General features: G+C 36.1%; 1 protein-coding gene across 2 annotated transcripts in view; it reads right to left on the bottom strand.

Annotated features, from left to right (window-relative positions):
• Window positions 1-1,170: 1,170 nt before the first annotated feature.
• NFXL1 (nuclear transcription factor, X-box binding like 1) overlaps window positions 1,171-27,096 on the bottom strand; it is an 87,496-nt gene continuing 61,570 nt past the window's right edge. Inside the window, exons 17-23 of one of the 2 annotated variants that reach the window (XM_036764059.1) lie at window positions 26,344-26,484; window positions 22,653-22,819; window positions 19,766-19,835; window positions 7,088-7,192; window positions 4,020-4,106; window positions 2,691-2,744; window positions 1,171-1,731 (exon numbers count right to left, since the gene is read on the bottom strand). In XM_036764059.1, the coding sequence (XP_036619954.1) occupies window positions 1,558-1,731; window positions 2,691-2,744; window positions 4,020-4,106; window positions 7,088-7,192; window positions 19,766-19,835; window positions 22,653-22,819; window positions 26,344-26,484 (798 nt within the window). In that variant the 3' untranslated portion in view covers window positions 1,171-1,557. Of the gene's footprint in view, window positions 1,732-2,690; window positions 2,745-4,019; window positions 4,107-5,692; window positions 5,732-7,087; window positions 7,193-19,765; window positions 19,836-22,652; window positions 22,820-26,343; window positions 26,485-27,096 lie in introns of those variants that run through there. The other variant, XM_036764060.1, reaches the window with a different exon arrangement.

Genomic DNA, 27,096 nt, shown 5'->3' with positions numbered 1-27,096 from the left:
GTAGGGGATCTAGAGTTGGGCCCCCAGCACACTGGATGCACTCCCTGGAAAGGTGCACAGGAAGATGCAGACAAATTGCACAGAGAAGGCATGGATCGGCTGCAGTCCACACCACTGGAAAGAGTAACTCCCAAAGATACAATCAGACATCCATAGTATTGAAGCCTATGACTCCAATTATGACTGTGGACTTCGAATATTTCACGTGATATAAATTATATAAGAAAGGAAAGATAAAGTTTTAAAAAACATCTTCAGCAAGCAGAGAAAAGAAAAAAAGATTGAAAAGGGAGCGACTAGACATCTATTGTCCCTTTGTAATTTATATATCATTAAAGAGCAAAATCTCTTTTATCCCCCAAACTGCACACTCCACACCTCTATGTTCTCCACTGAGCATCTGGCATTATTTTGCCTCTTATTCTAGTATTTAACTTTTAATAGCAATCATAGCCATTAACTGAAAAATATCTGGCCAAACCGAATTTTACACATTGAAACTAACTTCTAACATCCAATTATGTATTCTATAACCTTTGGGAATTGTCAGAAAGTACAGAGAAGTGTGGTGTAGTAGATAGAAAACCAGACTTGAGTCTTCAACACCTAAATCCAAGATGCACCTCTGACACACAGTGGTTGTGTGAACCTGGGCAAGAGACTAAGACTGTAAGTTGCGAAGCATGTGCTGATGAGTATTTGAAGAATTTCCTTACCAGGAGTACCGATGAAGTCAGAGGTCTTGTTTAAAAAAAAAAAATTCAGGAATGTAAAGCTGGTAATAAAATACTTTTAATTAGAGATTAGTCACAAAAATTAAACAAACTGTTTAAAATAACTTACAATTTCAGCCAGATTTGTCAATTGCTTTGCACTATGTCCACTCATCTATCTGAAATGCACCTTGAAAGAACACATTTAAACTGTGTCAAATGTACTATTTGATTTCAATAAAAACTTTGTATTTTTTGCATCTGATTAATTCTAATGAATAAAATCAATTTCTCCTCTGATGAACACAATAGCTAACAAATATGTTATAACGTTAAAAGTCCACAGTGACAAAGTATAATAAACAAACTTTCTTAATACCCGATTATGAAACCCAGACATTTTCAGGTTTTTGCTTTGAAAAGTCTTATTAACAAGATCACTGAACAAAATACATGATCAAAGAAATTATCCTTTAATAAGTAAGAAACATGTTTTAGAGATGTTAATTTTAAAGCAAATATGGCTCAGTTTCATTTTAACAACAAAAAATGAAGGTTTGCACACAAGGAAATACAATGAACTCAAAAATGTTCTCTTGGCAAGAACTTTGTAAATAATTCAAGATAGTTTACAATTTTCATGCTATTACTTTTAATTATACTATGCTGCCCTTTTTTTTGATTCTCATTAAAATAACACTTGACATCCCTTTCCTCTTGTAAAAGAAAGTACAGAGATGAATACGAACATAAATCATGTTCTATGATATACATGAACCAACATTCTAAGTATGTTACCTAAAGCTAAATTAAATTGAGGTATATTAAGATTGATCAAAACTTTTCAATACACATCATGGGCCACGTACCATGCAAACATCACAACAATTGTGCACGCTAGGAAAAGGAACACTTTCTTATATTTTTGCCATGCTGAAGGTTCAATTTCTACTTCATCTCTTTTCCTGTTTTTCTTCCGACGACCTTTCAATCTGTTTTCAAAAGCCTCTAATTCAGCCTGGACATGAAAGAAGAGTTGCAATTATTTAAATAAATTCAAAACATAAACTGAATCAAAGGACTGAATTTTGAAAAATATTCACACTACATTAATCAATCTGGAAAACCTCTTAATATTGACTTCTATAGAATAAGTTACTGATTTAAGGAATACGGAAAAATAGGCAGCTAGTAAGGGTAGTTTTTAAAAATACAGACTTCTGATTTTCTAAAAAATAACAGACTGTATATATTTAAGTTAGAAAAATGTTTTAATACTGGCCATCCTAGGTAAAGTTACTGGTTTAATGGTTTTATGTAAATGTGTATGTAACCGGGGCAGTCTAAATACCCCTAATGTTCATCTTTACATTTGCAGGGCCCCAAAGGCAGAGTGGATAATTCCTGTGTAAGAAAAGACTTCTGGCTCCTTGACAAAGCCCCGAATTCCAGTGCAGTTTGTCAGCGGAAGCTGGGATGACCTGAGCATCCCAGCAGAGAACCTCTTATCCTTGCCCTACAAAGATATTATCCTTTTCTAAATATCTATGACATATAAGTCAACACTAAACTGAACATTCTTCCTAACTCACATTTGCAGGGTGATATAATTTTCTACTTTTAGATAGGCAGTAAGAAAATATTTGCATGATAGTAGCAATCTGAGCTAACAGAGAAATAAGGAATATGATCAGTAGCAGCTCAAAGTTCCTGCTGCGAGGCCCAAGTTCATGAATCAGAAAGGAATGTGACTAAAAATACATGGTTATCTTATGCTATCCCTGAGCTGAATCTATTGAAAACAGTAAAGTAAATTACCCATTGGTGCTTTAAAGGAATTCAATCACTTTCTTTCACCAAACCTTCCAGCTGACTTCTGAGCCTAAATGTCCCCATTCAACCAACCACACCTTTGCTACAAGCTCCACCCCCAGAGTACTGGCTTTGGAAGCTCACAAGTCAGCATTATTTAATTACCTGTTGTCTTCGTTTTTCTTCTTCAACAACAGCTTTGGCTTCTGCTTCCTTTATCTGTTCAAAGGCATTAAAAAGCAGATAAAATGTTTTACTAATTTGTGTTGTCATATAATTTTCATGGTATTTTCACCCACTGATTTTTTTTTCAGTCCTTTACATTCAAGTGACACAAAGGTGCTTTCTAAATAGTTTTTATTAAGGCGTGAATACTTTTAAATGAACATTTTATTATACGGGATGGATCTCAATTCAAAGGTATTAAATGAAACATTATAAAAGTAAAAATATTTTAGATGAGTCTTCTTTATCTGAATTACTTTATGAAGCTAAATACTAAATATTAAATGAGACTAGTTCTCATATGTGAAAGCAATAATTTACCTTAAATACTGCAGAGGTACTACCTTGACAAAAATCTTTATACTTAAAAGAGAAGTTCCGTTCTTAAGAGTTTTCTTAAGAGTATTCTTATCTGTGCTAATGAGCATAGGCTAGGGTAATCCAGATGACAAATAACTTTTTTAAATTACTTTTTTTTGCAATATATTGTCGGACTATATTTGCTTTATGATAACACTAAAATATGTTTCTATTACTTAAGCTCACATCAACTGACAATGCAGGAGGAGACTAGAGAGCAGAGTAGACAAGGGAAAGCAGGTTCAGGATTCAGAACCATCTGTAAGTAATCTGACATGCAAATTATCAGGAGCTGACTCTACATAATTAGGATTTTATTTCCAAAGCAAAAATATTAAATTCTAGCTACATTTCTTTCAGTGCCATTTATAATTATTCTCAGGGTCTTTTACCTCTTTCAGATATTCATCCACATAAGAGGCAGCTTGATCTAACCGAAAGAGGCTCTGGAATTAAGAGAGGACCTGGCTTCAAATCCCACCTCTGATAATTAGTACTCATGTGACTGTGGGCAAATCACTTAGCCTCACTGTGCCTCAGTTTATTCATCTGTAAGATGAGGATATTGGACTAGATGGCTTCTGAGTTCTGACCAGCTCTAGTTCTGATTCTAAATGTTTGCAAGAATACTCCAAAATGAAATTTGTGTACCCCGCCCATCCGTTTAACATGGAGATACAAAGTCAACAGCTTTCCCTCTATTCAATTAACACAGGGAAAGTATCATTAATATAACATGGGGATTATTTTGATTGCTTCCACCCACCTACCAAACTAGCTTATTATTTGCAAACTAAAAAGTACTATTTAAAAACCGTCCACATTTTATTTCACTTGTTTTATCTTAGCAATAATTCACAGCTGTGAAATCCTTTCCAAAGTAGGGAGAATTACAAAGACTCTCATTACCTCAGAGGCTTTCCGTTTCATTTCCTTACATGTGGTGTCACACTGTAGAGAAACCCGGCCTTCACGTACCTTACTACACTGCAGTTCCTACAAGTAAACAGAAATGGCTATTTAAAATCATTCTTTCAGACTCCAAGCTTTAATGGCCTTCCATTTTAAAATAATGAACAAAGTATTCCTGGAACTACTGTGAAGATGTATGAGTTCAATGAGCTCGAGTATTCTTCAACCTTTCAATCCTTTTTTATTCCCTCAAGCATCCCACACTTTTTTTAAAGCACATGTCTTTTCCTGACTTCATTTAACAACTGGACACCTACAAAGGGCACAACCCTGCTCTAGGTATGATTTATATTCCAAGCAAGTAAAATAAAAGCTTAACCACCCAAAATCCTTAGGAATGAAAGATTTTCAACAAGCATTTCCCTCTATGTATCATAACTTGATTTCAACTATTTCTAATGCAAAGCTTTCTAAAGTAAACGTGCACTTGTAAATGTCCAACATAAGATTTGAACTCCTCTTCCTATTATTCTTTAGTAGAATGTAAGTTGCTAAACCATGAAGAATGCTTCATTTTTAATGTCTTTTATATTACCAGTCCAGTCAATAAATATTTAATAAGCACCTACTAAAGACCAAGCATGTGCTAAGTACTAGGGATTCAGAAAGAAGCAAAAGACAGTCCCTGCCCTCCAAGAGCTTACAATCTAGAGGGGGAAGACAAAAAACAAAGAAAAATGTATGAACAAGCTACATACAGGATAAATAGGAAATAAATGAGAGGAAAGACAAGAGAGTTAAGAGGGGTTGGAAAAAAATTCCTGTACAAGATGGTGTTTCAGTTGGAACTTAAAGGAAGCCAGCAAAGTTAGGAGGAGGGAGAGCATTCTGGGCATGGGGTACAGCCAAAGAAAATGCCCACAACCAAGAGATGAAGTGCTCTGTTTGAGGAGCACTGAGAATAAGAAGACTGGAAAGGTAGGAGTGGGCAAGTCTCTAGCATGGTGACTGGCAAACACTGTGCTTGTTGATTGACTCCTGATTCTATGCACAGTACTCCATCCACCTACTATGCTACATTCACTCAATGCTGTACTGTAACTGAACCTTTTTCTAATGACTCAAGTATTATCCTGATAAACTGTCATATTCTGCTGTAATACAACAATACCAATTAAAATATCAGGATCTACTGAATTATTTGCCCCTTCACTAAAAACTCCCAGACCACTATGATTTGAGGCTAGTTGTGTCTGTTTTATTTTTTTAATTAATCTATCTCCTCCCCTTTCAGTTATCACTTTTTCTGCTGTCAGTATGCTTATCTCTGAGTTTAGGAAACCATTGAAAACAATGTTTTAGTAAAAATGTGATAGTGTCCAAAATGGAGGGAAAAGATGTAGGCGGCTAGGAGATTATTCAAGAGGCTGCCACAATAAATGCAGGCTTGAGGTGATGAAATTCTGGATTATGGCAGCAGTGGTGTAGCCAGAATGGACTTTGTTTTCTTTGAATGACTCAGCTCGCCTCGTTGAGCTTCCCTGGACACTGGGGCTTGCTCTTCCGGGGCAGGACCAGAGCTTCCTGTGTGATGAGTCGTGGCGCTGGCTGAGGGGAGGTGTGTTAACGTGGTCTACGCTGGGGGAGGGGCCAAGTCAAGAACCAATCGGCCCTGGTTGTTCAGGCGGCGCTTGATGATGTCAAAAACTCTACAAGAGGGGAGAGGACAGCTTGAAGATCCTCCTTTCCTTTTCCGGTTGGAGCCAGAGACACCTACAGCCGAAGCTGAGCTGCCGGTAGCAGAGCTGACTAGAGGCTAGTGGGTAATCTTCTTACCGTAGAGGGGAAGCATGTATACGATTTTGCCTTATACTATCTCACTTCTCTGTGGCCTTTTGGTTACCCTTATAAGGCGGACTTATTGGGCCTGGAAGCTTTTGAAGAAAATATCAAAATGGGGACGCTGGTTTGTGGGCTTGTTATTGTGGAGTGTAAATACATGCTTTAGTTCTCCTGCCTTCTGCCTAGAGAATTCCTTGTATCTTGCGGTTCCGGACCTTTTAGGCACATATGAGATTCTCTTTGAAATCATAAATTCTGCCTTCCTAATATAAGTGGGAAATGAAAAAGAAGGAACATTACATAACACTAATGAGAAAATATTGATGGGACATAGTGACTCTCTATGATGGGAAATAAGTGTCACACACTACTTCAAAATTTCAAGTCTGTATCTGGGAAAAAAAAGTATCAATGATAAAAACAAGTCAGTCAGGAAACCATTTGCATAGGAAAATGATTTGTTTTAGAAAAGCAACAGGCTGGGGTGACCAAGAGGGTTTAATGATGAAAGCACCAACTACAAAAAAGTGATATTTAAAGTTATGAGAATAAATGTGTCACTAGGCAAAAAGTAGGAGCCCTAAATCAACAGGCTTTGAAACAATCAAGGGAAAGAGGAAACAATAAAAGAAGCATGGAGAGACCAGAACCAGAATATTATGGCACCAAAGGACACAAGTAAGTGCTTGAAATCCAGTGACAACTAATGCAGCAGTGAGATTTTAGACAAGAAAGACTAAAAGGTCACTGAATGTAGTGATTCAATCACCAATGAACTAAAGTAGTTTCACAGACTCAGTCTTAAGTTACTTGTCCACTACATGTCACAATCACATCACAAATACAGTATTTTCTGAATATGTGGCTACTTACCCACCCACAAAGGAATAAATATATAAGTGCTTGAATCTGACTCATGAAATTAGTGGTAAAAACCCGTTTTAAATTTAGAGGCACTAAAGTTTAAATCCATTTCTTAAATCTACTGAGCTGTCTTAGTTCCCATTTCATGTCTCACATGTAGCATGTACATCCATAAAAATGTATGACTTTTATTTAAAGAGAGAAAAACATTTCCATTATAAATGCAGGACACTGTTCCATTCCTAGAATTGATTTTTTTAAAGGACTTTCAGAGATGTATATTTTGATAAGGTAGAATATTCATGTAAGAATTAAACACTAAAAAATTATTCATGACATTTTAATAATTTGAAATTTACCTTTTTAATTCTCTTGCAAGGACACCTGAGTTTTACCTTCTGGTTGCAGTTAAAGGGACATTCACCAGGATGGCACAACTCTTTACAGCGATGACCACAAGGCAACTAAAGAAAAATTTTAAAAGTTAATTTAAAATTTAATATGAATTTTCAAAAATTCTGAAAAAGAAAAGATATCCACACATAACACAGTCAATCTACATTAACTTTTTTAATACATTAAAAAAAGCTTTATTGTACTGAAAAACTAGATTAAGTATCATACACTTTGGGGGAAGAACAAACTCCAAAAACAAAGGATTTATTAAACACTTTCTAGTGCCAGGTAACAGGGATATAAAGACAAAAAGGCCTAGAAGTTCACATTCTATTAGGGAAATACATGAAAAGCTACAAGTAAATATAAAGTAAGTGCAAGGTAATTTATTGGAGAAAGGCATCAGCATCTTGGGGTGAAAAGGGAAGAAGGGAAGGAAATGCCTCAAGGTGGAGGTGGCACTTTACTCAAGCTATAAAAGAAACTAGGGACTCTAAAAGATGGTACAAGGACAGGAGAAAGAAAACCATGGGTAACATTGCCGGATGACAGGTTGGGTGAAGGAAAATAATGTATCCCAACAATAGAAAGAGAGGCTAGATCAGGTTGTCAAGACTTTTAAATGCCCAACAAAGGAATCTGTGATCTATCCCAGAAGCAAGAGTGAGCCACTGGAGCTTTCTGAACAGGGGAAGTGCATGGTCAAATAAATGTAAATAACATCCTAGCAGCGACTCTTAGTTTCACAGTGTGTTTTCATGAATTGTTGCATAAAATGACCATATAAGGTGAACTTGAACTTGTTTTACTTCTTTGGTGATCACAATGGATATCATAAACTCTCACATGATTAGCCATACCAAAATAAAATACTTAAGTCTTCAAGTTACCAAATCTACCCATAAGGTGCCCTAAGTTCTGTATATTCTGTCTGTCTGTCTCACACACACACACACACACACACACACACACACACACACACACACTCTCTCTCTCTCTCTCTCTCTCTCTCTCTCTCTCTCTCTCTCTCTCTCTCTCTCTCTCTCTCTCTCTCTCTTTTTTAACCTGTCACTTTGAATCAGGTTTCTATTCATCTCAATAAAGTATTGGTCCAGGGAAGGATCTTAGATAGCAGGACTGGTGATGGTATGGGAAAAGGAGGGAAATGAATCTTTTTATCCCATGAACCCATAAAGCCCCCAACCATGCATCTCACCCTACTATTCCATCTTCCAGTTTTTGGAGTTGGGGGAGGCCCTGATCCATTCTATTGCCCAGGAGGTGAGGAGTAAGGTGTTGGGTCCCAGATTCTGCTGCCAGGGCTGCAGCAGGGCAGAAGATATGACCTGGCAACCCAAAGTAGAACTTTGAATGTATCTTCCCACAGAAGCATTTTTATAATACATGGTAGTTAGGTTCTAAAATCCCATCAGTACAATACTACAGGTATGTTATGGGTAAAATAGGTTTTTGTGAACTGATCAAAGACAACTATTGTGTATTGTTGCTTTGGGAAAATTAACCCAAGCTTCAAAAAAGTTGACTTATAAGTGAACTTTTAGACTGCTACCTATTAGAAAGTTAGGGGCTAGCACTCCGTAATAACTGTTTTGAAATATCAGAAAGAAAAGGATTTTCTTCAAATGATAATTACTATACGTTAGTAACGAAAACATTAACCTTTCAACTAAAATGTAGAACATTTATCACTGTGCACAACAGATAGGTAACTAAAGAGTTATGCCTACATTACTATAATACTTCAAGGCTCAGAGAGCTATCAACATTGATACTCTTTCCACTGACAGAGATCATAACCTCTCTACAACTTGGTAAATGGGCTTTGGGAGTTACCAAGGCTAAAAAAATATATCATCTAGTAGTAAATGATCAATGAAATGATGAGCCCCTCCAGTTAAGTATGAGTTGGCTGAGCTTGTTCTGCCGTGGGGATCAAACAAATCTAATCCATGTTCTATACTAGGGTTCTTCAAATAATTAAAGATAGCCTTCATGTTTCCCAACCCCCAATTCTTTTCTTCTCCAAGCTAAATGTCTCTAGTTCCTTCAACTGACCCTCATATGCATGACTGAGATATTTCCCCATCCTTTTATGACTGCTCTTTAGTTTATCCATGTGCTTCCTAAAATGAGGTATCTAGAATGAAAAACAAAACTTCTGCTTTGGTTTCAAGTACAATGTGTACTATCCACCTCCAAACTATACCTCTTAATGTAGCCTAAGACCACATTCACTTTTCTCCCCTTTGTATGAGTAAAGTCTAACTGGTTTTCCCTTCACAAAATAGTTTTCTGTCCTCTTCCCTCTACTACCCTAATTCCAGCCCTTATTATCTCTTGGATGGACTAGTACAACAGCTTCCTAACTGATCTTCCTGTCTCCAGTTTCTCCCTTTTACTAATCTCTACTTCATACACTACAGCTGCCAAATTCATATGCCTAAAGCACAGGCAGGTCTGACCACGCCATTCCCCAGCTCAAAATGCTACAGTGGTTCCCTCCCCCGCCTCTAGGATAAAACACAAATTTCTTCTCGGTCTTTTCCAGTCTTGCTCCCGTCTACCTTTCCTAGTTTAGTATATATTTCTCCCACTCATCCACTCTACCTTCCAGCCAAACCATCCTACTTTAACATTCCATTTCTTACTTCTGTGTCTGTGCTCAGGCTGCCCCCATGCCTGAAGTGAGTTCTCTCTTTCCACACTACATCAAAGAATCCATAGCTTCCTTTCAAGTTCATCTCAAGGGCCATCTCCAATATGGAACACATCCTGATCCTGATCAGTAGCACCCACTTCTCAGAAATTGCTTTGTAAATATTTTCACTCAACTTCCTCCAGATCATTGGCTCCCCAAAAAATATTCGTAAGTATCCTGAGGCCTGCAGAAACCATTTCTCTTTTGTCTCTTTATCTCTAAGCACCCAGCAACAAAGCCTGACACCACTTTTATCATTTGGCTGACTCATTAATAACAAAGGCAGTTTTGTGTAAGGGAGAGGGAGCAGATCTAGTAACCAGACTTGAATTTTAAGTCAGGCCTTAGACACACCCTGGCTACAGGATCAGGCACTAGGTTGCAAAAAAGGCATGGACCTGTGTAGGTAGATAGAATTTCCTTGCTGGACATCAATTAAATCACGGATACATTCCTTATCCCTATCAATATTAGACCCTTAACTCACACTTTGTTTATTGTCCACTAAAACTGCCACATAGTTTGAAGTCATCATTTCACAACTGAGGAAACTCAAGCCCAGAGAAGCTTAGTGATTTATCTCACCAGATTAAAACTCAGGTCTAACTTCAAATCCTATATTCTTTTTAAATGCTGTTTCATGGACCTACATTTCACAAAATAATTCAGGGGTCAAAAAAGATCTTTTTAAACTTTCCCTAAATTGTCTTCTATGCTTTGAGTACACACCACACCACTAAAACTGGCAGCTTATTTTTCTTAATGGTTCTAATCCCTTAAAGATCTAAAGGTATTTACCAGAATTTCCTACTTACATTAAGTTCTTTTAAATATTATTTCCCACAACTCTGTGTATGTGGTATACCATTAGGGCTCTGAAGTAAACTTTAAAAAAGAAAAACTCATCTTTTAAAAAAAAACCTCTCCTAATCAATATAGTTTTTGGAAAAAGTAACAAATATGTAGACTACAAAATGCTCCCTTGTATATGCTCCAAATTTCACTCTCTATGCTGCCCTCAACCAGAAAAATAAAAGACCAGCATTTCCCTTACAGTTTTCTTTAGCATTACTTTAATTCCAAAGCCTGGAATAAGTACAAAGAAAAAAATATACTTAAGGCCCAGAGTAGGGGAGGATGACAGGAATGGTCTATCTCAGGAAAAAGAAAAAACTTAATTTAACTTGTAACAGTTCCTTCCAGAAATTAGCCTACTTCTGTAGGATTTCATATTCTCACAGTATCTCCAGAACTTCTTAACATATTTATAAATTATGTTAGTCTCTAGCCTAAGTGTTCTTCTCTCCGTCTAGCAATATAATTTTAAACATGTTGCATATGATTTTATCTGCAGAGATTTACTTGAAAAGCAAATGCTCAATTTAAAACAAAGTTAATGCTGTATTTTCCATTTCTCCCATTCCTTAAGACCTAATGCCTAAAATTATTAAACAAAACCACCCCAAAGCCCATAAGTTATGCTATACTATTTCAGTAGGCTGTCCAAGGTTTTGCCTCATAAAATCATAACTTTAAAACAATGAACGAAATCCCTTGAAATCATGATATTGTTCCAAAGGGAAAAAAAATGTATCAATAGAATTTCTAATCTCAGGCAGATTAGTTCACATTTTGAAAGTCTATGTACTTAATATTGGAGGAAGAGAACAAAAGGAGTCACTTGCTCTACTCAAAGGTTCCCAAAGGAGGCCATACAGCAACCCCACCCCCGGCCCGGGGCAGGGGAGGGGGGGGGGGGCGGGGGTGCTGGCTGGAATGATTGGGAAGTAGTAGTGGTGTAGTAGCCCTGATGCAATTGGAGGGCCTTGAATAGAAATAGGGGAGTGGTGGAAGCTTAAGGAAAGAATAGAAGATGAAATTTTGAAAAACCGTTTGCAGGGGTTTCATCTGTGGTGTAACAGAGTTAAAGCTGTAGTGATTAAACTGTTTTCCAAATAAACACACAAAATGCAAGTCACAACTCATCAGTGGTCAAGTGTGCCTGCAGGCCTTAACAAGCCAACATGGTCCCATCCACAGGACTATGTGCATGTAGGGACTTGTTTACAATACAAACTATATGGTTGGTTACATGATGCAATATTGCATCATCAAAATTTCGATGTAGGGAAAAAAAAATCACAAATTTAATGATGCAAATTTCAAAAAAAAAAAAAAAGGGGGGGGGGTTAAAGAAAGATTTCCTGGGGGGGCACTGAGTAACTTTTTTTTAAAGGTGGCATTAGGCAAAATAAACTTGGGAACCTCTGTTCTACAAACTACAGGGTGTTTCTAAAGTCTGGACACACAGGCAAAAATGCATATGTTCAAGAAATGAAATGATTAAAATTTTCAACAACATTTTATTTAATTGGAATATTAAGAAATAACATCTTCAACTTCACATCATGATTTCATATTCATATTCCAAGAGTGAATGTACTAAAATTCACAGCTATGTGAAGTTCTTGAGTTACTGCATCAAGTTCCCATGAATCTTGCAAAGCGCATCAACCTTTGCATCATAAATGATGGAAATCATACTGAAGATGTTATTTCTTAATATTCCAATTAAATAAAATGTTGTTGAAAACTTCAATCATTTCATTTTTTGAAAATATGCGTTTTTGCCTGTGTCCAGACTTTATGAACACCCTGTACTTATATCACTAGAATTAAACTGAGTAAGAATAAAAATAACCTATTGACCTATACAAAAATTTTAAATAAAAATGTTTTTCTACTGTCAAAATTAAGCAGAACAAGGTCTTTCCATGTGGACCTGAATGGGATGGATAACTGTGAAGACTTCACAAGGTATATCTAATGGAAAGGAGTGTACAGGGCTTCCTATGAAGTAAGCTTTTAAAGTCCTGGTAAACTTTGTTATTGTGATAAAGCGAATTTAATTGGGTACGTAATGTATAGAAATTAAGCATTCTCCCCATTACAACACCTTTTTGACTAAAGAATTTTGTGATATCTAGACAGAACATCTGTAATAACAAAGAATTGAGTTGTTATAATACTTTGAAAAATATAGGTGTATGATTTTCAAGCCTGTATCATCTAGAGATATATTTATGTACGTTAATCTGGAGGTTTATGGACTACAATACCTGTTTATATCAGGATCAATTTTAAACTGTTTTAAAGAAGGAAAATACTTTTGAAAAATGCTCTGTAAAATCTTTTTGTACAATTTTCAGAAGGCCTGCTGAATTTCCACCTGTAAGCTAATTGGTTGCAGTTTTCCAAGTTCTGGGTGAGAACCTTATACTTGGGGAATTAATGCTCATCTATAGAAGTCTTGGGGGAGGGTGGTTAAAGCATGTATTTTACGTACCCCAAGAAAGGCCCATTCAATGTCTTATTCTACATTTTTGAGTAAGGAGGCAGTCTGTGCATTCCTTACTACTCCCCACCCTTAGTTTAGATAAGTACCTTTGCCCACCTGTCAGAAGGGAAGGAAGGGGGAGAAGCAGTAGTTACTGGGATTTGAGTTTTTACTGAAAGAAAAAACAGTAGGGGTCAGAAGCCTCCAAGCCTGGCTTTTTAAAGTCAGCAAAAGTGATACGTTTTTAGGATAAGATTAGGTTTTGAGGATGTAGGTTCTTAAGAATACAGTTTTTATTAGTGAAGCTTGCCATCTGAGGGGAAAGAACCTACCCTCAGGGGGAGATGAGATGGAAGATCTCTTTAATCAGAAATAAGCAGGTAGTGACAAAAGGGAAGGTATCTGCCAGAATCTGTTACCATTGTGAAAGAAGTTGGTTTTATGGGGAAAATGGAAAATTGGATAAATGCAAATGTGTGAAATCTTGTTGTTTTTAATCAAATGACTAGTTACATTGGTACTCTTGCATAGCCAAATAAAAGATAATATTGCTTCTAAAGTATTAATGGGAATAATTTGGGAAAAAGGGAAAAGAAGTTTTATGAGATAATATTGTTTACAAATGTAAGGTTGAATCATTATCCCATAGACTAAGGCTGGGATTTTAAAGTTATATCGTATCTATGTGAGATGGAGCTCTTAGATGTTTTAAAGTGATAAGAGCAATTAGGTATTAATACAAATAGTGTAATTAATCACTGGAACTAAATCAGAGACATCTTCAGTTTAGGGAAAAGAATTTCAATGTAAGTCTCTTTAGGAGAGATAAGTTGAATATTTCTGTACTGATGGGAAAAGTTAAATGTGGATTTGAATTCATTCCATCATCTAAAACATAAAGATAAAGTTATATGGTTCAATTCTTTCAGATCAGGCATAATTAGAGAAGAACAGAAAAATAGAGGAGAAACTGATGCAAATGTGTTAGAGCAGTAACTTATGATCTTAATGGGAAGACTTTACGAATAAGGGAGGAAATGCATGTAAGCTATTTAGAGCTAGCTCTAAGGATGTTTCTGAAGCAATATGAGATTATGTTCATTGAACTTGCCATTCAAAGACTTAATGGGACTGTTAACTGACTTTTTCTGAGCCTAACTCCAGTTGTGAGTATCCGGGAAGGCTGACCCAAGATGCCAGCAGCCCTGTGGGAGGGCAGGCATGAGTTGCAGGTATGATTTCTTGGCAAAGTTGAGGTGGCAACTGTTCAATATGTGTTGAGGTGGGACCCTCTTGACTTGACCCTCTGAACTGAAGCCTGGCAGACTAGGCCTGGCTCAATGCAGCTTGTAGTTTGATATAACTTCTGCCTGGAGTTGATAAGAAGCTGGGGAAAATATGGTCCCCTTACTCTGAGTCCCTATTCTCTTGGTGGCAAATTTCTATAATCAGAAGGTTTTGTAAGTACAGTAAAAAAAAATCTATTGATTATGGAACATCTTAGATTACTATAGGACTGGGAGCAGTGTTTTTGTGTAGGTATAAGTTAGATTTTTTCTTGGTAATGGTATGGAGATAATTAGGTCAAGGGCTTGTGAGAATATTATTTTGTTATTTGGTTAATATCAAGCTTGTCCGGGGTTTCGCTACAATTAATAATGTTAAAAGAAGAATGGCTTGTGGTTTATTTTGTAAATGCCATCAAAGAAACATGGCATGACAAAAGTTTATGATATTGTATGTACTGTGATAAAAATTGATTATTTAATGTGTTTATGTATGTACTGGAGCCTGTTAATTCCTTAAGTGAGATATCATCCTCCTGGTGAGGAATTAATAATGAGTGAATGTAAAATATAAGAAACTGGGTTCTGATGTGAATTTCTTAAACAGAACAATTGGTCAAGGTTCCAATTTTGAATTTGTAAAATGATCAGGGTTATAAGAATTAGAAAGGGTAACTTAAAATTGTGTGAAGGTGACTTTTGTAGGAGAATGGACAGAAAGCTGGTTCCTATAAGAAGACAAGAGGAAGGTGCTGGGATGCTGTGCTGAGAGCAAATGCCAAGGACCAGAAGACTTTTGGTGCTCCCTGCCGGACAGCTATACAGGAAAAGACTTTTTGAATCTTTTTTTAATTCTATTTTTTTTTTCTTGTAGAGGGGAAGGCAGGGCAATTGGGGTTAAGTGACTTGCCCAATGTCACACAGCTAGTAAATGTGTCAAATGTCTGAGGCCGCATTTGAACTCAGGTACTCCTGACTCCAGGGCCAGTGCTCTACTCACTGCGCCACCTAGCTGCCCCAGACTTTTTGAATCTTAAAGGGACAATTGCATCATCGTTTTCCTTTGGGTCTCTGTATGTGTATTTACAAAGGGGACTGCCCCCTTTGATTTGTCAACGTGTTGGAGATTTTGAGGAATGGACACCTTAGAAAAGGGTAATGGGGACACAACTTATATCAGCAATGATGTGTGAAGTCTTCAGATTAGTATAAAAAGAGGGAGGACTGAATGGGATAGATAATTGTGAAGACTTCACAGGGTATATCCAATGGAGAGGGTTTTGAGATTTGGCCTTGTAATTTTGGAAGGCATGCCCTTCCCCCTCTCTCTCAGATGTTAGAAGATAATGAACTTCCTGTGAGCTATTTGTTCTCTGCTCCAGAAAGGGTCTCTCCCCCCCCACACCCCATTTCTTCTCCTAGACTTTCAGACGCCACCCTGGCAGTTGAGTTCTGATAGGGAAAAACCTGAATGGACCAGATCAACCTTGGTCCTCTGTGTAGTTTTCGCACCTAGACTGTAAGCCCACCTCCCAGCCAATGGTGAGAAGGGATAGAGGTGGGTGGGAATCTTTTCATTAAGACTATAAATTAAGGCAGGTTCTCTTTTACCTCACCTCCTCCATTATGGAGGTGTGCCCAAATCTTGCAAGGTTTGTAGAATAAATTTACTTTGTTCCTCCTAAAGATGTCTCTCCTATTATTTAAAAATTCTGTCCCATACAGACTGATGGGGTTTAGACTGCAGGAACCCCCTTGAACTCCACCCTGAATCTGCCCACTTGATCAGGCTTTTCATGCCCAAATAGCGTAGCCTAGCTTAGCCTAGCCTTCCATTGTTTGGCTACCTCTGGACTGCCTTCTGGCTGTTTTCCACCCTGGATCCTGATCAAAATATCTGTACCCTAGCTCTGTTACCCTACCTCTCTTATTGTCTTTCATCTCCAGGTAGCCTTCAGCTATTTCCCACCCTGGAGTCTGACCTCACCCCAATCACCCCAGTCCACTATAAACCCCTCCTCTAGTCATCCCAGACTACTCAAGACCACCCTAGATCCTTCCTACAATCTTTATGTATATAAGTTTCATCTTGCCTCCATGAAGACGCTCAGATTCATTGAATCTGGCCTGCTTGTGAGAACAGGTATCACAAATGGTGGGATTTCTTAAGACAACCCATTATGGCGAATCCTTAATAAACTTTGTCTTTTTCCTTGGCTGAGAAGGCTTGGGTTCTAATTCTTTTGGCAAGACCCGGCCTGTTGGTATTTTAGGGTCTCAAGCACCCCTCAAACCTCATTATAGATGACAGTAAAACTTATTCTCCATACCCAGTAACTAAATATGACTTATTAATTATTAAACTATGACAAACTGCCACTTTTCCAGGTGAAACACTGTAGTTCATATTTTTTTAAAGTTCATTTAGAAAAACAGAGTGAGAGAACCAAAGAGTATTAATTCTAAAACATGCTTAATATCCTTAACAGACACGTATACACACTGTGACATGGCAGCAGAAAAATTGAAACGCTCCAAAAAGAAGTAACACAAGCCCTTTCAAATGTGTTTAAGTGCTATCCTTTGCATTCAAGGCAGGCAATTTTTCTAGTATTCTTAGGGACCCTATCATCAGTCTGATGGCACTTCACTATATCACATGCTAGGGCCTAGGAGCCCAGCTTAAAAAAATCTAGTTCAAGATTTCCTGTTCTAACATAGCCCTCTTCCCTTTAAAACCAGTAAAACTCTTCACGAAACTGTGAACATATGTGCCAGTGAAAGGTCAGAAAATACACAGAAAACAAAGTAACAATTCTGACGATAGATGTATTTTTAGTCTGAAACCATAGTCCATTTAAACAAAGAAAAACAACCTGACTTACTAACTGGCATTTTGACAGATAGTAAAAGTACCTCTCAGAAAATCACAGTGCCTATTGGGCAGGGTATATTTTTGCTGTTACAAGTATCAGTAATTTAAGGATCTTTAGACTTTTTGATAGAAATTTATTTAAAATTTCTGCATCAAATCTCATTAGTGAAACTGGTCCATAGCTCTATAAACTACTGGTCTACAGTTCCTTGGGTTCAGATACCAGGGACACATTCTCATAGAAAAGTAGTTTGAGAGAGGATTTTCTTTCTCAATTAAGACTAATATGAATAGCACAAGTATTAAATGTTCTTTAATGTTTGATAGAATTCATCATTTGAATCAGGTCTGGTCTTTTTTTTTCCCCCTTCCTGGGGTAGTTCCTTTATAGATGGTTCAATTTCATTTTCAGTGATAGGATTGTTAAAGATTCCTATTTCATGCTATGTTAATTTAGGCAATCTATATTTTTCTAGGCAAGCCTAATTTCTTTGAAATTAAATTATTAGTTTGGCTAGCATATAATTATGTATAGTAGGTGCTGATTAACTTTTTAATTTTCTGTTGGATTTCATTTTGTTCATTTTTCTTAATTTGGGCAATTTGATTTTCTTCCTTCTCTCAGGTTTGCTAAAGTTCTATCACTTTATTAGTCAAAGAATTAGCTTTCAGTTTTTCCATTTCTAAAGACTTCTATAAGTAAAAAATTCTAACCCAACGTCAGCTAAGATATAGGGTCATAGCAGCTGAAAAAACTGTAATGGACATCAATCAAGTCTCTTTGATCTTTTTTTTTTTTTAAAGATTCCTTCATTGTTTTCAGGCTTTGCCCACTAAAAACAGTACCCTTCTTCCTCTGCTCCTTCTTCAGATACTGTTCTATTTTTCTAACCAGTTAGTTGAGGATGTACAGTTTGCAAAAAGGGGTGCTTGGGCCAGCTGGAAGATCACTGGTCTCTGAAATATTTTAGTACCTTTCTGAGTGTCTCATAAGAGCAACTAGGCAGCCAGCTGTGTAATCTAGCCAAATATAATTTATATGCAACAACTGTTTGGCTGTACTATGTACAGAAATACTCAAAGCAGGCAGGGAAGAAACAAAGGTATGTTAAGACAAAATATAAAATAAACATTTATTGGGAATAACTTAATTTTACAAGTCTTCTTACAAATATTTTCAAAATAATCTTCCTAAAACACAGATCTAATCATGTCACTTGCTGATTCAAAAGCCTCCTTAGCACCCCTAGGATAAAATGTAAACCCCTTAGCCTAACACTTAAGACCCTCCACAATCTCTTTCCATCCCATTCTTCCATTCTTCTTATTCATGCATTCTAAATTCCTGCCAAACTGTATTACTTCTCAAACTCAACATCCTGTGTCATATCCTGGTACATTTGTACAAGCTGTCCTATAAGCCTAGAATGCATTCTCTTCCTTATCTGTTGCTTTTTTAGAATCCTTCTTTCTTCAAAGAACATCTCAGATGCTATTTCCTCTACAAAGCCTTCGTTTTTGCCTCCAGTCATTAGTATTCTCTGCCTCTTCAAATTATTTTATATTGACTTATCTGTAGTATAAGCTATATTTCCCTAGAAGAATGTATGTTCCTCAAGGACTGAGACTTATTTTTTCTTTGTATTCCTAGTGACTAGTAAAAAAGGTACTTAGTAACTGAACTCAATAATGCTGTGGGCCAATGACAGAAAAACCATTTTAAAACTGTACCTAGTTCAGTGAAGAAAATTACTGGAGGCTTTAGCTTTATTCTGAACAGTTCATTTTCTTACTCTTTTGTTTTTCCTTCTTTTAGCTTGTTAACTATGGATTTGATGGCAACAGACTCAAAGTTTATCAAGTAAAACTTTATGGGTCTTCAAAGGTAGCGTGACAGATGAAAAAATATATACAGTGGATCAAAGAAATTGTTCCTCAAGCTGATCTGACAACAGTACCAAGGGCACACAACTGTTTCTCCATGAAATCAATGCTAACAGATTGGTGGTATTACTTCAGATAGCCTCAATGTCCTTTAATTATAGGTCATGGATCTACTGCCTTGAAAGTTATCCAATCTTATATCAACCTGCTGATATTTTCAGCTTATTTTATTACTTGGATAAAGAAGTTTCATCTTTTAACTATTCATTATGTAAAATATGTCCTTTAATTTTCTTAAAATTACATTTTTTACTACTTAAAAATTATGATCTGTGCTCTGATTTTTCCAGATTTCTTAAATAAATCATACTTGTACTGCATGCCAGTTATAATTACATAAAAACAATGCTATCAAGATAATCTAATCTTAAATCTTTTAGACCTGAAATAAGATGCTCAAATGAAAATAATAAGTTAAAGGAAAGATAAACAAAAGGTTATTAGAGATATCCAAGGACAATTGGATTTATTCTGGCTTACCTCTTTAGGACACTGATTTTTGCAGGAAGTCAATAGGTTCTTTTCATCCACATCAGCAGCTGACAACTGTCTGGAAACAAACACAAAAAACTTACAAAAACATCTGAATAAAGAGTTCATTTATAGCACTTTTGGGCAAACTTCAAAAATCATATAATTCCTAAACTCAAAAAATGTTTTTAATTATGTCTGTTAATGAACTGGTTTTTCAAGGAAAAAAAATTCAAAAACCATTTATTAAATTTCTACTGTATGCAAAGCTCTTCTTTATTGTCTTGTATAGATTTTTAGCTCATTCACATTAAACCATTCTTCTATCCAAATGCTTTTTAAGCCCTACTGTGTAAACAGCAGTATGCTGGGTGCTGTTAGAAATATAAAATTTAGATATGACAGTGACCAACTTCATGGAACTTACAGTATAAGGAAGGAGATGTCACAAAGAACACTATGTAACATTACACAATTGCAATTGAAATGGGGCAGCTAGGTGTCGCAGTGAGTAGAGCACCGGCCCTGGAGTCAGGAGGACCTGAGTTCAAATGCGGCCTCAGACACTTGCCACATGTACTAGCTGTGTGACCTTGGGCAAGTCACTTAACCCCAATTGCCCTGCCAAAAAGCAAAAACAACAACAACAACAACAAAACAATTGCAATTGAAAGGTACAAAACAAAATGCTATAGTAACGAGTTTCATGGAGTCATTAGTTACTAACTACAAGTACCAAGGAAGGCTTGACAGTAATGAGAATCTAAGTTACACTTTAAGGGATGGATAGAATACACCAAAGGCAAAAGCTAGAAATCACAGGCACTCAAGAATAAAAGTATGAAAAAAAGAAAAATGAGGTAAGGCTAGAAAGGGAAAAAAGGGGTACCAGATAGAGGAAGGCCTTGAACGCTAGGTAAAGAGTTTGCACTTCCCTTAGAAAGCAGTAAACATCCAATAAAGACTTCTGGGCAACAGTATACCATGATCAGAGAAAAATTAACTTGGCAGCTATATGAATTTAGGGTGCAAGAAAGAGGTTGGAAAGAACTCTTAGATTAAAAATGCAATAGTCCCTGAGTGTGATGATGAGGACCTGTACAAGGTAGTGGAGAAAGAGGACAGGATGAATTTAAGAGAGTTAGACCTATGACTAGATGACCTGGCTATGAAAGATGAGGGAAGATAAAGATTTAACTATAACCAAGATCATGAATATTATGAATTATGAAACAGTACTTATTATTCTTATAGTAATGGTATCACAAACAAAAATAGTTATAAGGAAAATTGAATGAAAGATTAAGTTCAGTTTTTGGAAAAGGTAAGCTTGAGGGACCAATCAAATATCACATATATAGTCAGAAGAATAAGTCTAAAACTGAGAAAGTTCAAGACTAAAAATATGGAAGAGCAAGAAAAGAAGGGGATATATTCATATTAAGGGGTAAGAACAAGGAGAATGACCTAGCACAGGAACTGAAAAGGTACTAGATGGAGGAAGACAAGGAATCTGTGGTCTTTGCTTCAGTCAAGGGAACAGAACGTAACCAGTGGAGGCAATGTACAATGCCAAATACATCAGAGGTCAAAAAGGAAGACAACTGAAGCTTTCTTCTGTATATGGCTATTTGGGGATCCTTGGTGACCCCTGGGAGGACAGTTTTAGCAAGATGGTAAGTTGCAAATGAAGGGAGGGATGATTAGAATAGATTTCTCTTCGAAGGTGGGGAGGCAGTGGGAGGAAAAGAGAAAAAGAAAGGGGAAAGCTAAATAAGGTAGAAGCATCAAGGGGAGATTGTTTTTTTTTTTTTTAATTAAGACTGAAGGGACCAAATACAGAAAGATGAGAAGGGGCTGGCAGAAACAGGAGAGGATGAATGAGAAAAAGGAAAATGCCAGAAAATCATCCTACAGTTAACTGATAGGGAAGGAATTAGCCTGAGTGAGCAGTAGAGATCTTTTTCAATGACCAGGTGAAAAAAGAAAAGAACGGTTAAGGATGCTAGATGATTTAAGGAATGAGAACTGTGGAATTCCCTTTAATAATCTTCTGGGTAAAGTAGTCACCTTACCTTCAAAAATTAATTTAAAATGAAAATACTAAATAAAGTCAAGCCACAACCCCACATGTTATATATGCAATTTAGGAGAATATATACAGACTTTATTTAAGAATACATAAACTATTTAAACATAGGTGATTGGCAATGTAAAAGATATAATATTCAACAAAATACAACTTCTCATTGACCCTAGGCAGCTCCCTAATGCTATCCAGGTGAAATCTAATTGGGGGGTGTGGGGGGGAGGGGGGGGGTGTGTGTGCCTGGGCAGGTATGTTCTCAAGCTGATCAATCTAGCCTCAGAATCAAATCCTGCCTTCCTATCTGTCTAACTTTACCCGTACCATATCAACCCCGTCACAGGGCTATTGTAAGGATCAAATGAAAAAATATTTGAATAGAAATTAACATAGTGCCTGTCACAAAGGAGGAACATGATGCTTGCTTCCACCTTCCTTCCCTCTGTGCTATAAGAAATATTTAATGCTATCCACTGCCAGATAAAGAACTGATGGAGTCTGAATGCAAATCGAAGCATACTTTTTTTTCTTGGGATTCCTTTTTTTTTTTTGGTGTTTTCTTTCACAATATGAAATGTTTTGCATGACTGCATATTTATAATCTAGATCAAATTGCTTGCTTTCTCAATGAGGAAGGAGGGGCAGGATGGAGGGAGAGAATTTGGAACTCAGAATTTTAAAAAGCAAATGATAAAAATTATTTTTACATGTAATTGGGGAAAAAATTTAAATTTTAAAAAGGAATATTTAATATAATTCTTTCATATGAAAATATAGAAACAGAAAAAGTAGGTACTTCAATCTGCTTACCTGCATTCCACATATAAGCTTATGAGCTTGCAATGACATTTTATTCTGAGCATTTGAACACAGGGAGGACATTCTCCAGGGTGACAGGGCAAAATACATGGGTGAGGACAACCTGGTGGTCGTGGTTTACAGCATGCTTCTTCACACTGAAGACATTCTGGTCCTGCCTAGTAAGAAATAAAAAATAAATTCAGCCAACTGTGGAAACCACTATTTCGGACCAAGTTGTGATTTCCATTTCCTTACTGCCCATTTTTTAAAAGTCAGAATCCTTTAGGAGTTGAGCTTTCCTACTCAACAAAAAGAAAAGGAAAAAAGACACTAAATAGCAGGATAGGCATTTTTTAAAAAAATGTAAATTAGCAAGACAGCTCAAGTAAATATATATCTAATGTAAAAATGTAAATTTTGCTTTTTTAAAAGAGGATGTGGAAAAGGGGCAGTATAAGAGTTATAAAATTAGAAGGCACAGATTTGATTTCCCCCTTCCAAAATAAAATCTTCAAATGACTAATACTAGAGAAAGAGATAAAAAGAATAAAAACAATTGTATTTTCAAAGCATAACAAAGCACATTGACAAATAAGTCACTGATATTATCAAACTACCATGGAAAGTTCAAGCTTTATCTGAAGGACATTATTGAAATGAGTTTATAAAAATGCACAAAGTAGCTCAATCTTATAAAGGAATAAACTGCAAAGTTTAAAGTTTTTTATCACCACTTCTAGATATCAATTACAACTAAAACTTCTAGTTCTAGGGTTAAATAGGAAATCTTAATCTATTATAATACAGCATCTAACAAATAAGGTCCTTTTCTAAACATTGAGGCTTATGAAAAATACAGCAATGATTTGAAAACAGGCCTACAGTCAGTCATTTTCCATCATAAGTTAGCTACAAAATATTCATCACAATTAATTCTTGCCTATTTGCCAAATATAAAGAACAATGAACTGAGAGTTGAGGGTCCTGCCTTCTAGGCCTAGCTCTACCACCAACTTGCTTTGTGGCCTCAAGTTACAACCTCCGTGGTCTTCAATAACCTAATCAGTAAAATGAAAGGTTTGGACTAGAGTTCTAAGATCCTTTACAGCTCAAAATCCCTATCATATTATACCCATTCACAGAATTTTGTAGCTTAAAATTATATGCCTTACTTCTATGTTATGATTCAATTGATAAAACTAAGGCCTCTGCTGTAAAATTAAGTATATCCAATTCACCAATACTTGTGCAAATCTGGAGCGTCATCTGCTCAGGAAATATTAATGGCTTTAATGAAAATAAGATAAAATGCTAAATGAATATGACTTAAGAGATGTGAATTTCAAAGTTCTTTCTTCACAATAAACTTACAAGATTAATAGTGCAACTGTTACTGTCTCTGAGCTTCGGTTTCCTTAGCTCTAAAGTACATTAAATAATAATACTGCTATTAAGTTATAGAATCAGTATTTGGAGCCAAGAATCCTGACTCCCAAGTTCAAGGGTCTATAACTCGGTGCTTCTTAAACATCATATACTCATATTAATGGAAGAAAGGCAATCAGTATTACAAAGTTTTTCAAGAAACAAAAGATTTTTTTAATCCATTCCAAGTACTGTACATAAAGCCGTTAGATTTAAGTGATGTCTAGCTTCTAATAGAAGTCCAACTTTAATGAATATCTAGTAACATAAACAGTATATATAAATTCAGATTGCTTATTTGCATACATATGTGCTATATTGTTTTCAAATTATTTGTTTTCTTAATTGAATGAGCATCTCCTATAAAATTAGACCCTGTCCAAAATAACATTACAAATTAGTGTGGGTAAATCCACCAAAGATATATTGAAAGTGAGATTGTATCTTGATCTAAAATTACTGAAGACACACACACACATGTGTATATGTACATAATAGCAATAAAATAAATTTCTATAACACTGTTCATACATGTACATGCACACATATCCCTCAAGTACTTTGTTACAGACCAAGGCATTATGAATAATATATATTATAATGTATGAGATGTCATTTTAAGCCCAAACGACCTCAATCTGTCTGTCTCTATATAAATATATGAACATACACAGAAGTGTGTCAAGATTATACAGATTGAAAATTCTCTTTATCTAAAATTATTTTTAAAAGTACCCAAGAATAAAAAAGGGCTCTAAGGACCTCAGCTTTTACTAAAGAAAATGCAAAATATAATCTCTGAAGTTAGACCTCATACTCATCAGGTTGGTGAAAAGAAAAAACAAAATATGAAAGTAGAAAATGTTCGAGGGGTTATTAAACCCTATTGGTAGAGCTATGAATTGGTCTGATTACTTTGGAAGCCAATCTGGAATCACAGTAGGAAAGTCATTAAACTGTACATATCTATTTCATCAACAATATGGCTACTAGGCAAAAACCCTGTATATACAAAAAGATTTATTATGGCAGCATTTTTTACAATAGCAAAGGACTGAAAGCCCATCAAATGTGGAATGAACAAACAAAAATAAATGGAATGGAATATTTTTGCGCCTAAAGAATATGAAGAATTGTAAGAAACTTGGAAAGACATAACAGAGAGCAGAAAAAGGAGAGCAACTTATACAATCCCTAAAATAATGTTAAAACACTGAAAGACTTCAGGACCCTGATAAATGCAATGATTAATTAAGATTTCACTGAACTGCTGGTGAGGCATCTCTCGTCTTGGCAGAAAAGTCTCGGACTATGCTTGAAGACTGAAACAAAAATTGTCAGGCATGGTTGTTGTGTTCATTTCTGATGCTTATCTATGCTTCTTTATTGAAGGAGAGTTCTACTGATAAAAATGGGGGAGGGGGAACAGTCACAGGGGGCAGGTGGAGCTTGAGGGAGAAGCAATAACAAAAGTAGCACCAATAAAACCAAAGACCAAGAAAAAATATTTCAATTATACTTAACAGTGACCACATTTTCTAAACCAAAAATTGGGAAATATGATCTGATGAGGAATATTCTTTTTGGAAATTCTCATTAAAAATATATTTCCTTTTCTTGAAAGCAGGACTGTCCCAGAAAACCTAGGTTACTTTAATTCCAGTAGAATCTTACAAACTCACTTTTCTTATATCCCAGCATTATAAGAAGATTCTGGCTATCTACAGCCACCATATCTGCCACCAGCAAACCACAATCTTCACTTACCCCTACCAGTCACAGAATTGTTTATAATTGCCACTGAGATCAAAAAACATTAGGGCCAATAGATACTACTAGTACTCAGTCTAGTACAAGAGGCAAATCCAGAGTAGACTGAGACAGGGCTGAGGAGCAGAAGGAATTAGTGGTTCAAACTATCAAAAACGTCAAATATGACCAAACAAAAATAGTGAGCCAGTCAAATAAAAAATGCATGACCCAAGTTTCACATGGGTTTCTTTGAATTCTTCAAAAATACCAATGACACTGAATAGATTCTTTATGGAAAATTCACGTAAAGACATAGAATAAGAACAGCACTGAACAAGAAGGTATAAATGGTTTGCAACCTGTACTGGTTGGGGTCTGTATCCACATCAATGAGATCACAGCTCCATGAAAGTAACAAAATATTTTAAAATCCTAAATGTTAACACTAATGAAAGAGGTGACAAGATTCCCACTAAAATCTATTCTGTTAAACATGACTGCTTATAAAAAATAAGGGCATTACCTTTTTTCCATCCACACGACCATTCATTTCAGTAACTTTATGACACTCCTTCATACAAGTATGATTTTGACAATCTAGACTCCGTCCACAAAATCTCTTACAAGAGTAAGGACCCACAGCATGACATGGTAGGGGACTGACCTGAAACATTAAGAAAAGCAGGAAAACACATTTTAACACTTATGTTTAAATATGATCCTGCTCTAATGGTGATGACTAGTTTGACAGTGAGGAAATAAATTATTCAACTTAAAGTTGAATTGTAACCTACAACCTAATTTTGAAAGTTCTATGTCAGAATTAGCTCAGATTTCTCATATCAGTAAGACCTAAAATGTGATACTAAGAAAAGTCCTTTTGGGTCTCAGTGTTAAGCCATATTTTTCAATTTGCAATCAGTTCTCTAACAGATATGGGATCACTCCCACCACTCTCAGGCCTCCTATCTTGCATGAATATTTTTACAAATTCCTGAACTGCTTAGTCAAACTAAATTATATTAGAAAACCAACTTATCAAACACACAAACACGCCACTGCTGTGACCACCTCTACTGGCATTTTGACCAAAACATAAAATGCTAAAATATTTACAAAATCCATGGTAGAGACTGTTCATCCAATAATCTTAACAGTAAAGAAATGGATATCATCCTACGATAAAACTAGAAAGAACAATTAGGTAATGGAGCTGTCTATATAATTTTACTCTGGACACAGGCATACCTTTGTCTCTCTTTGCCAAAAAATTTTA

The sequence above is a fragment of the Trichosurus vulpecula genome, chromosome 6 (genome assembly GCF_011100635.1).
Source record: "Trichosurus vulpecula isolate mTriVul1 chromosome 6, mTriVul1.pri, whole genome shotgun sequence".
NCBI lineage: Eukaryota > Metazoa > Chordata > Mammalia > Diprotodontia > Phalangeridae > Trichosurus > Trichosurus vulpecula.
The sequence above is the reverse complement of the archived record's forward strand: the minus strand, read 5'-3'. Positions and strand labels throughout refer to the sequence as shown.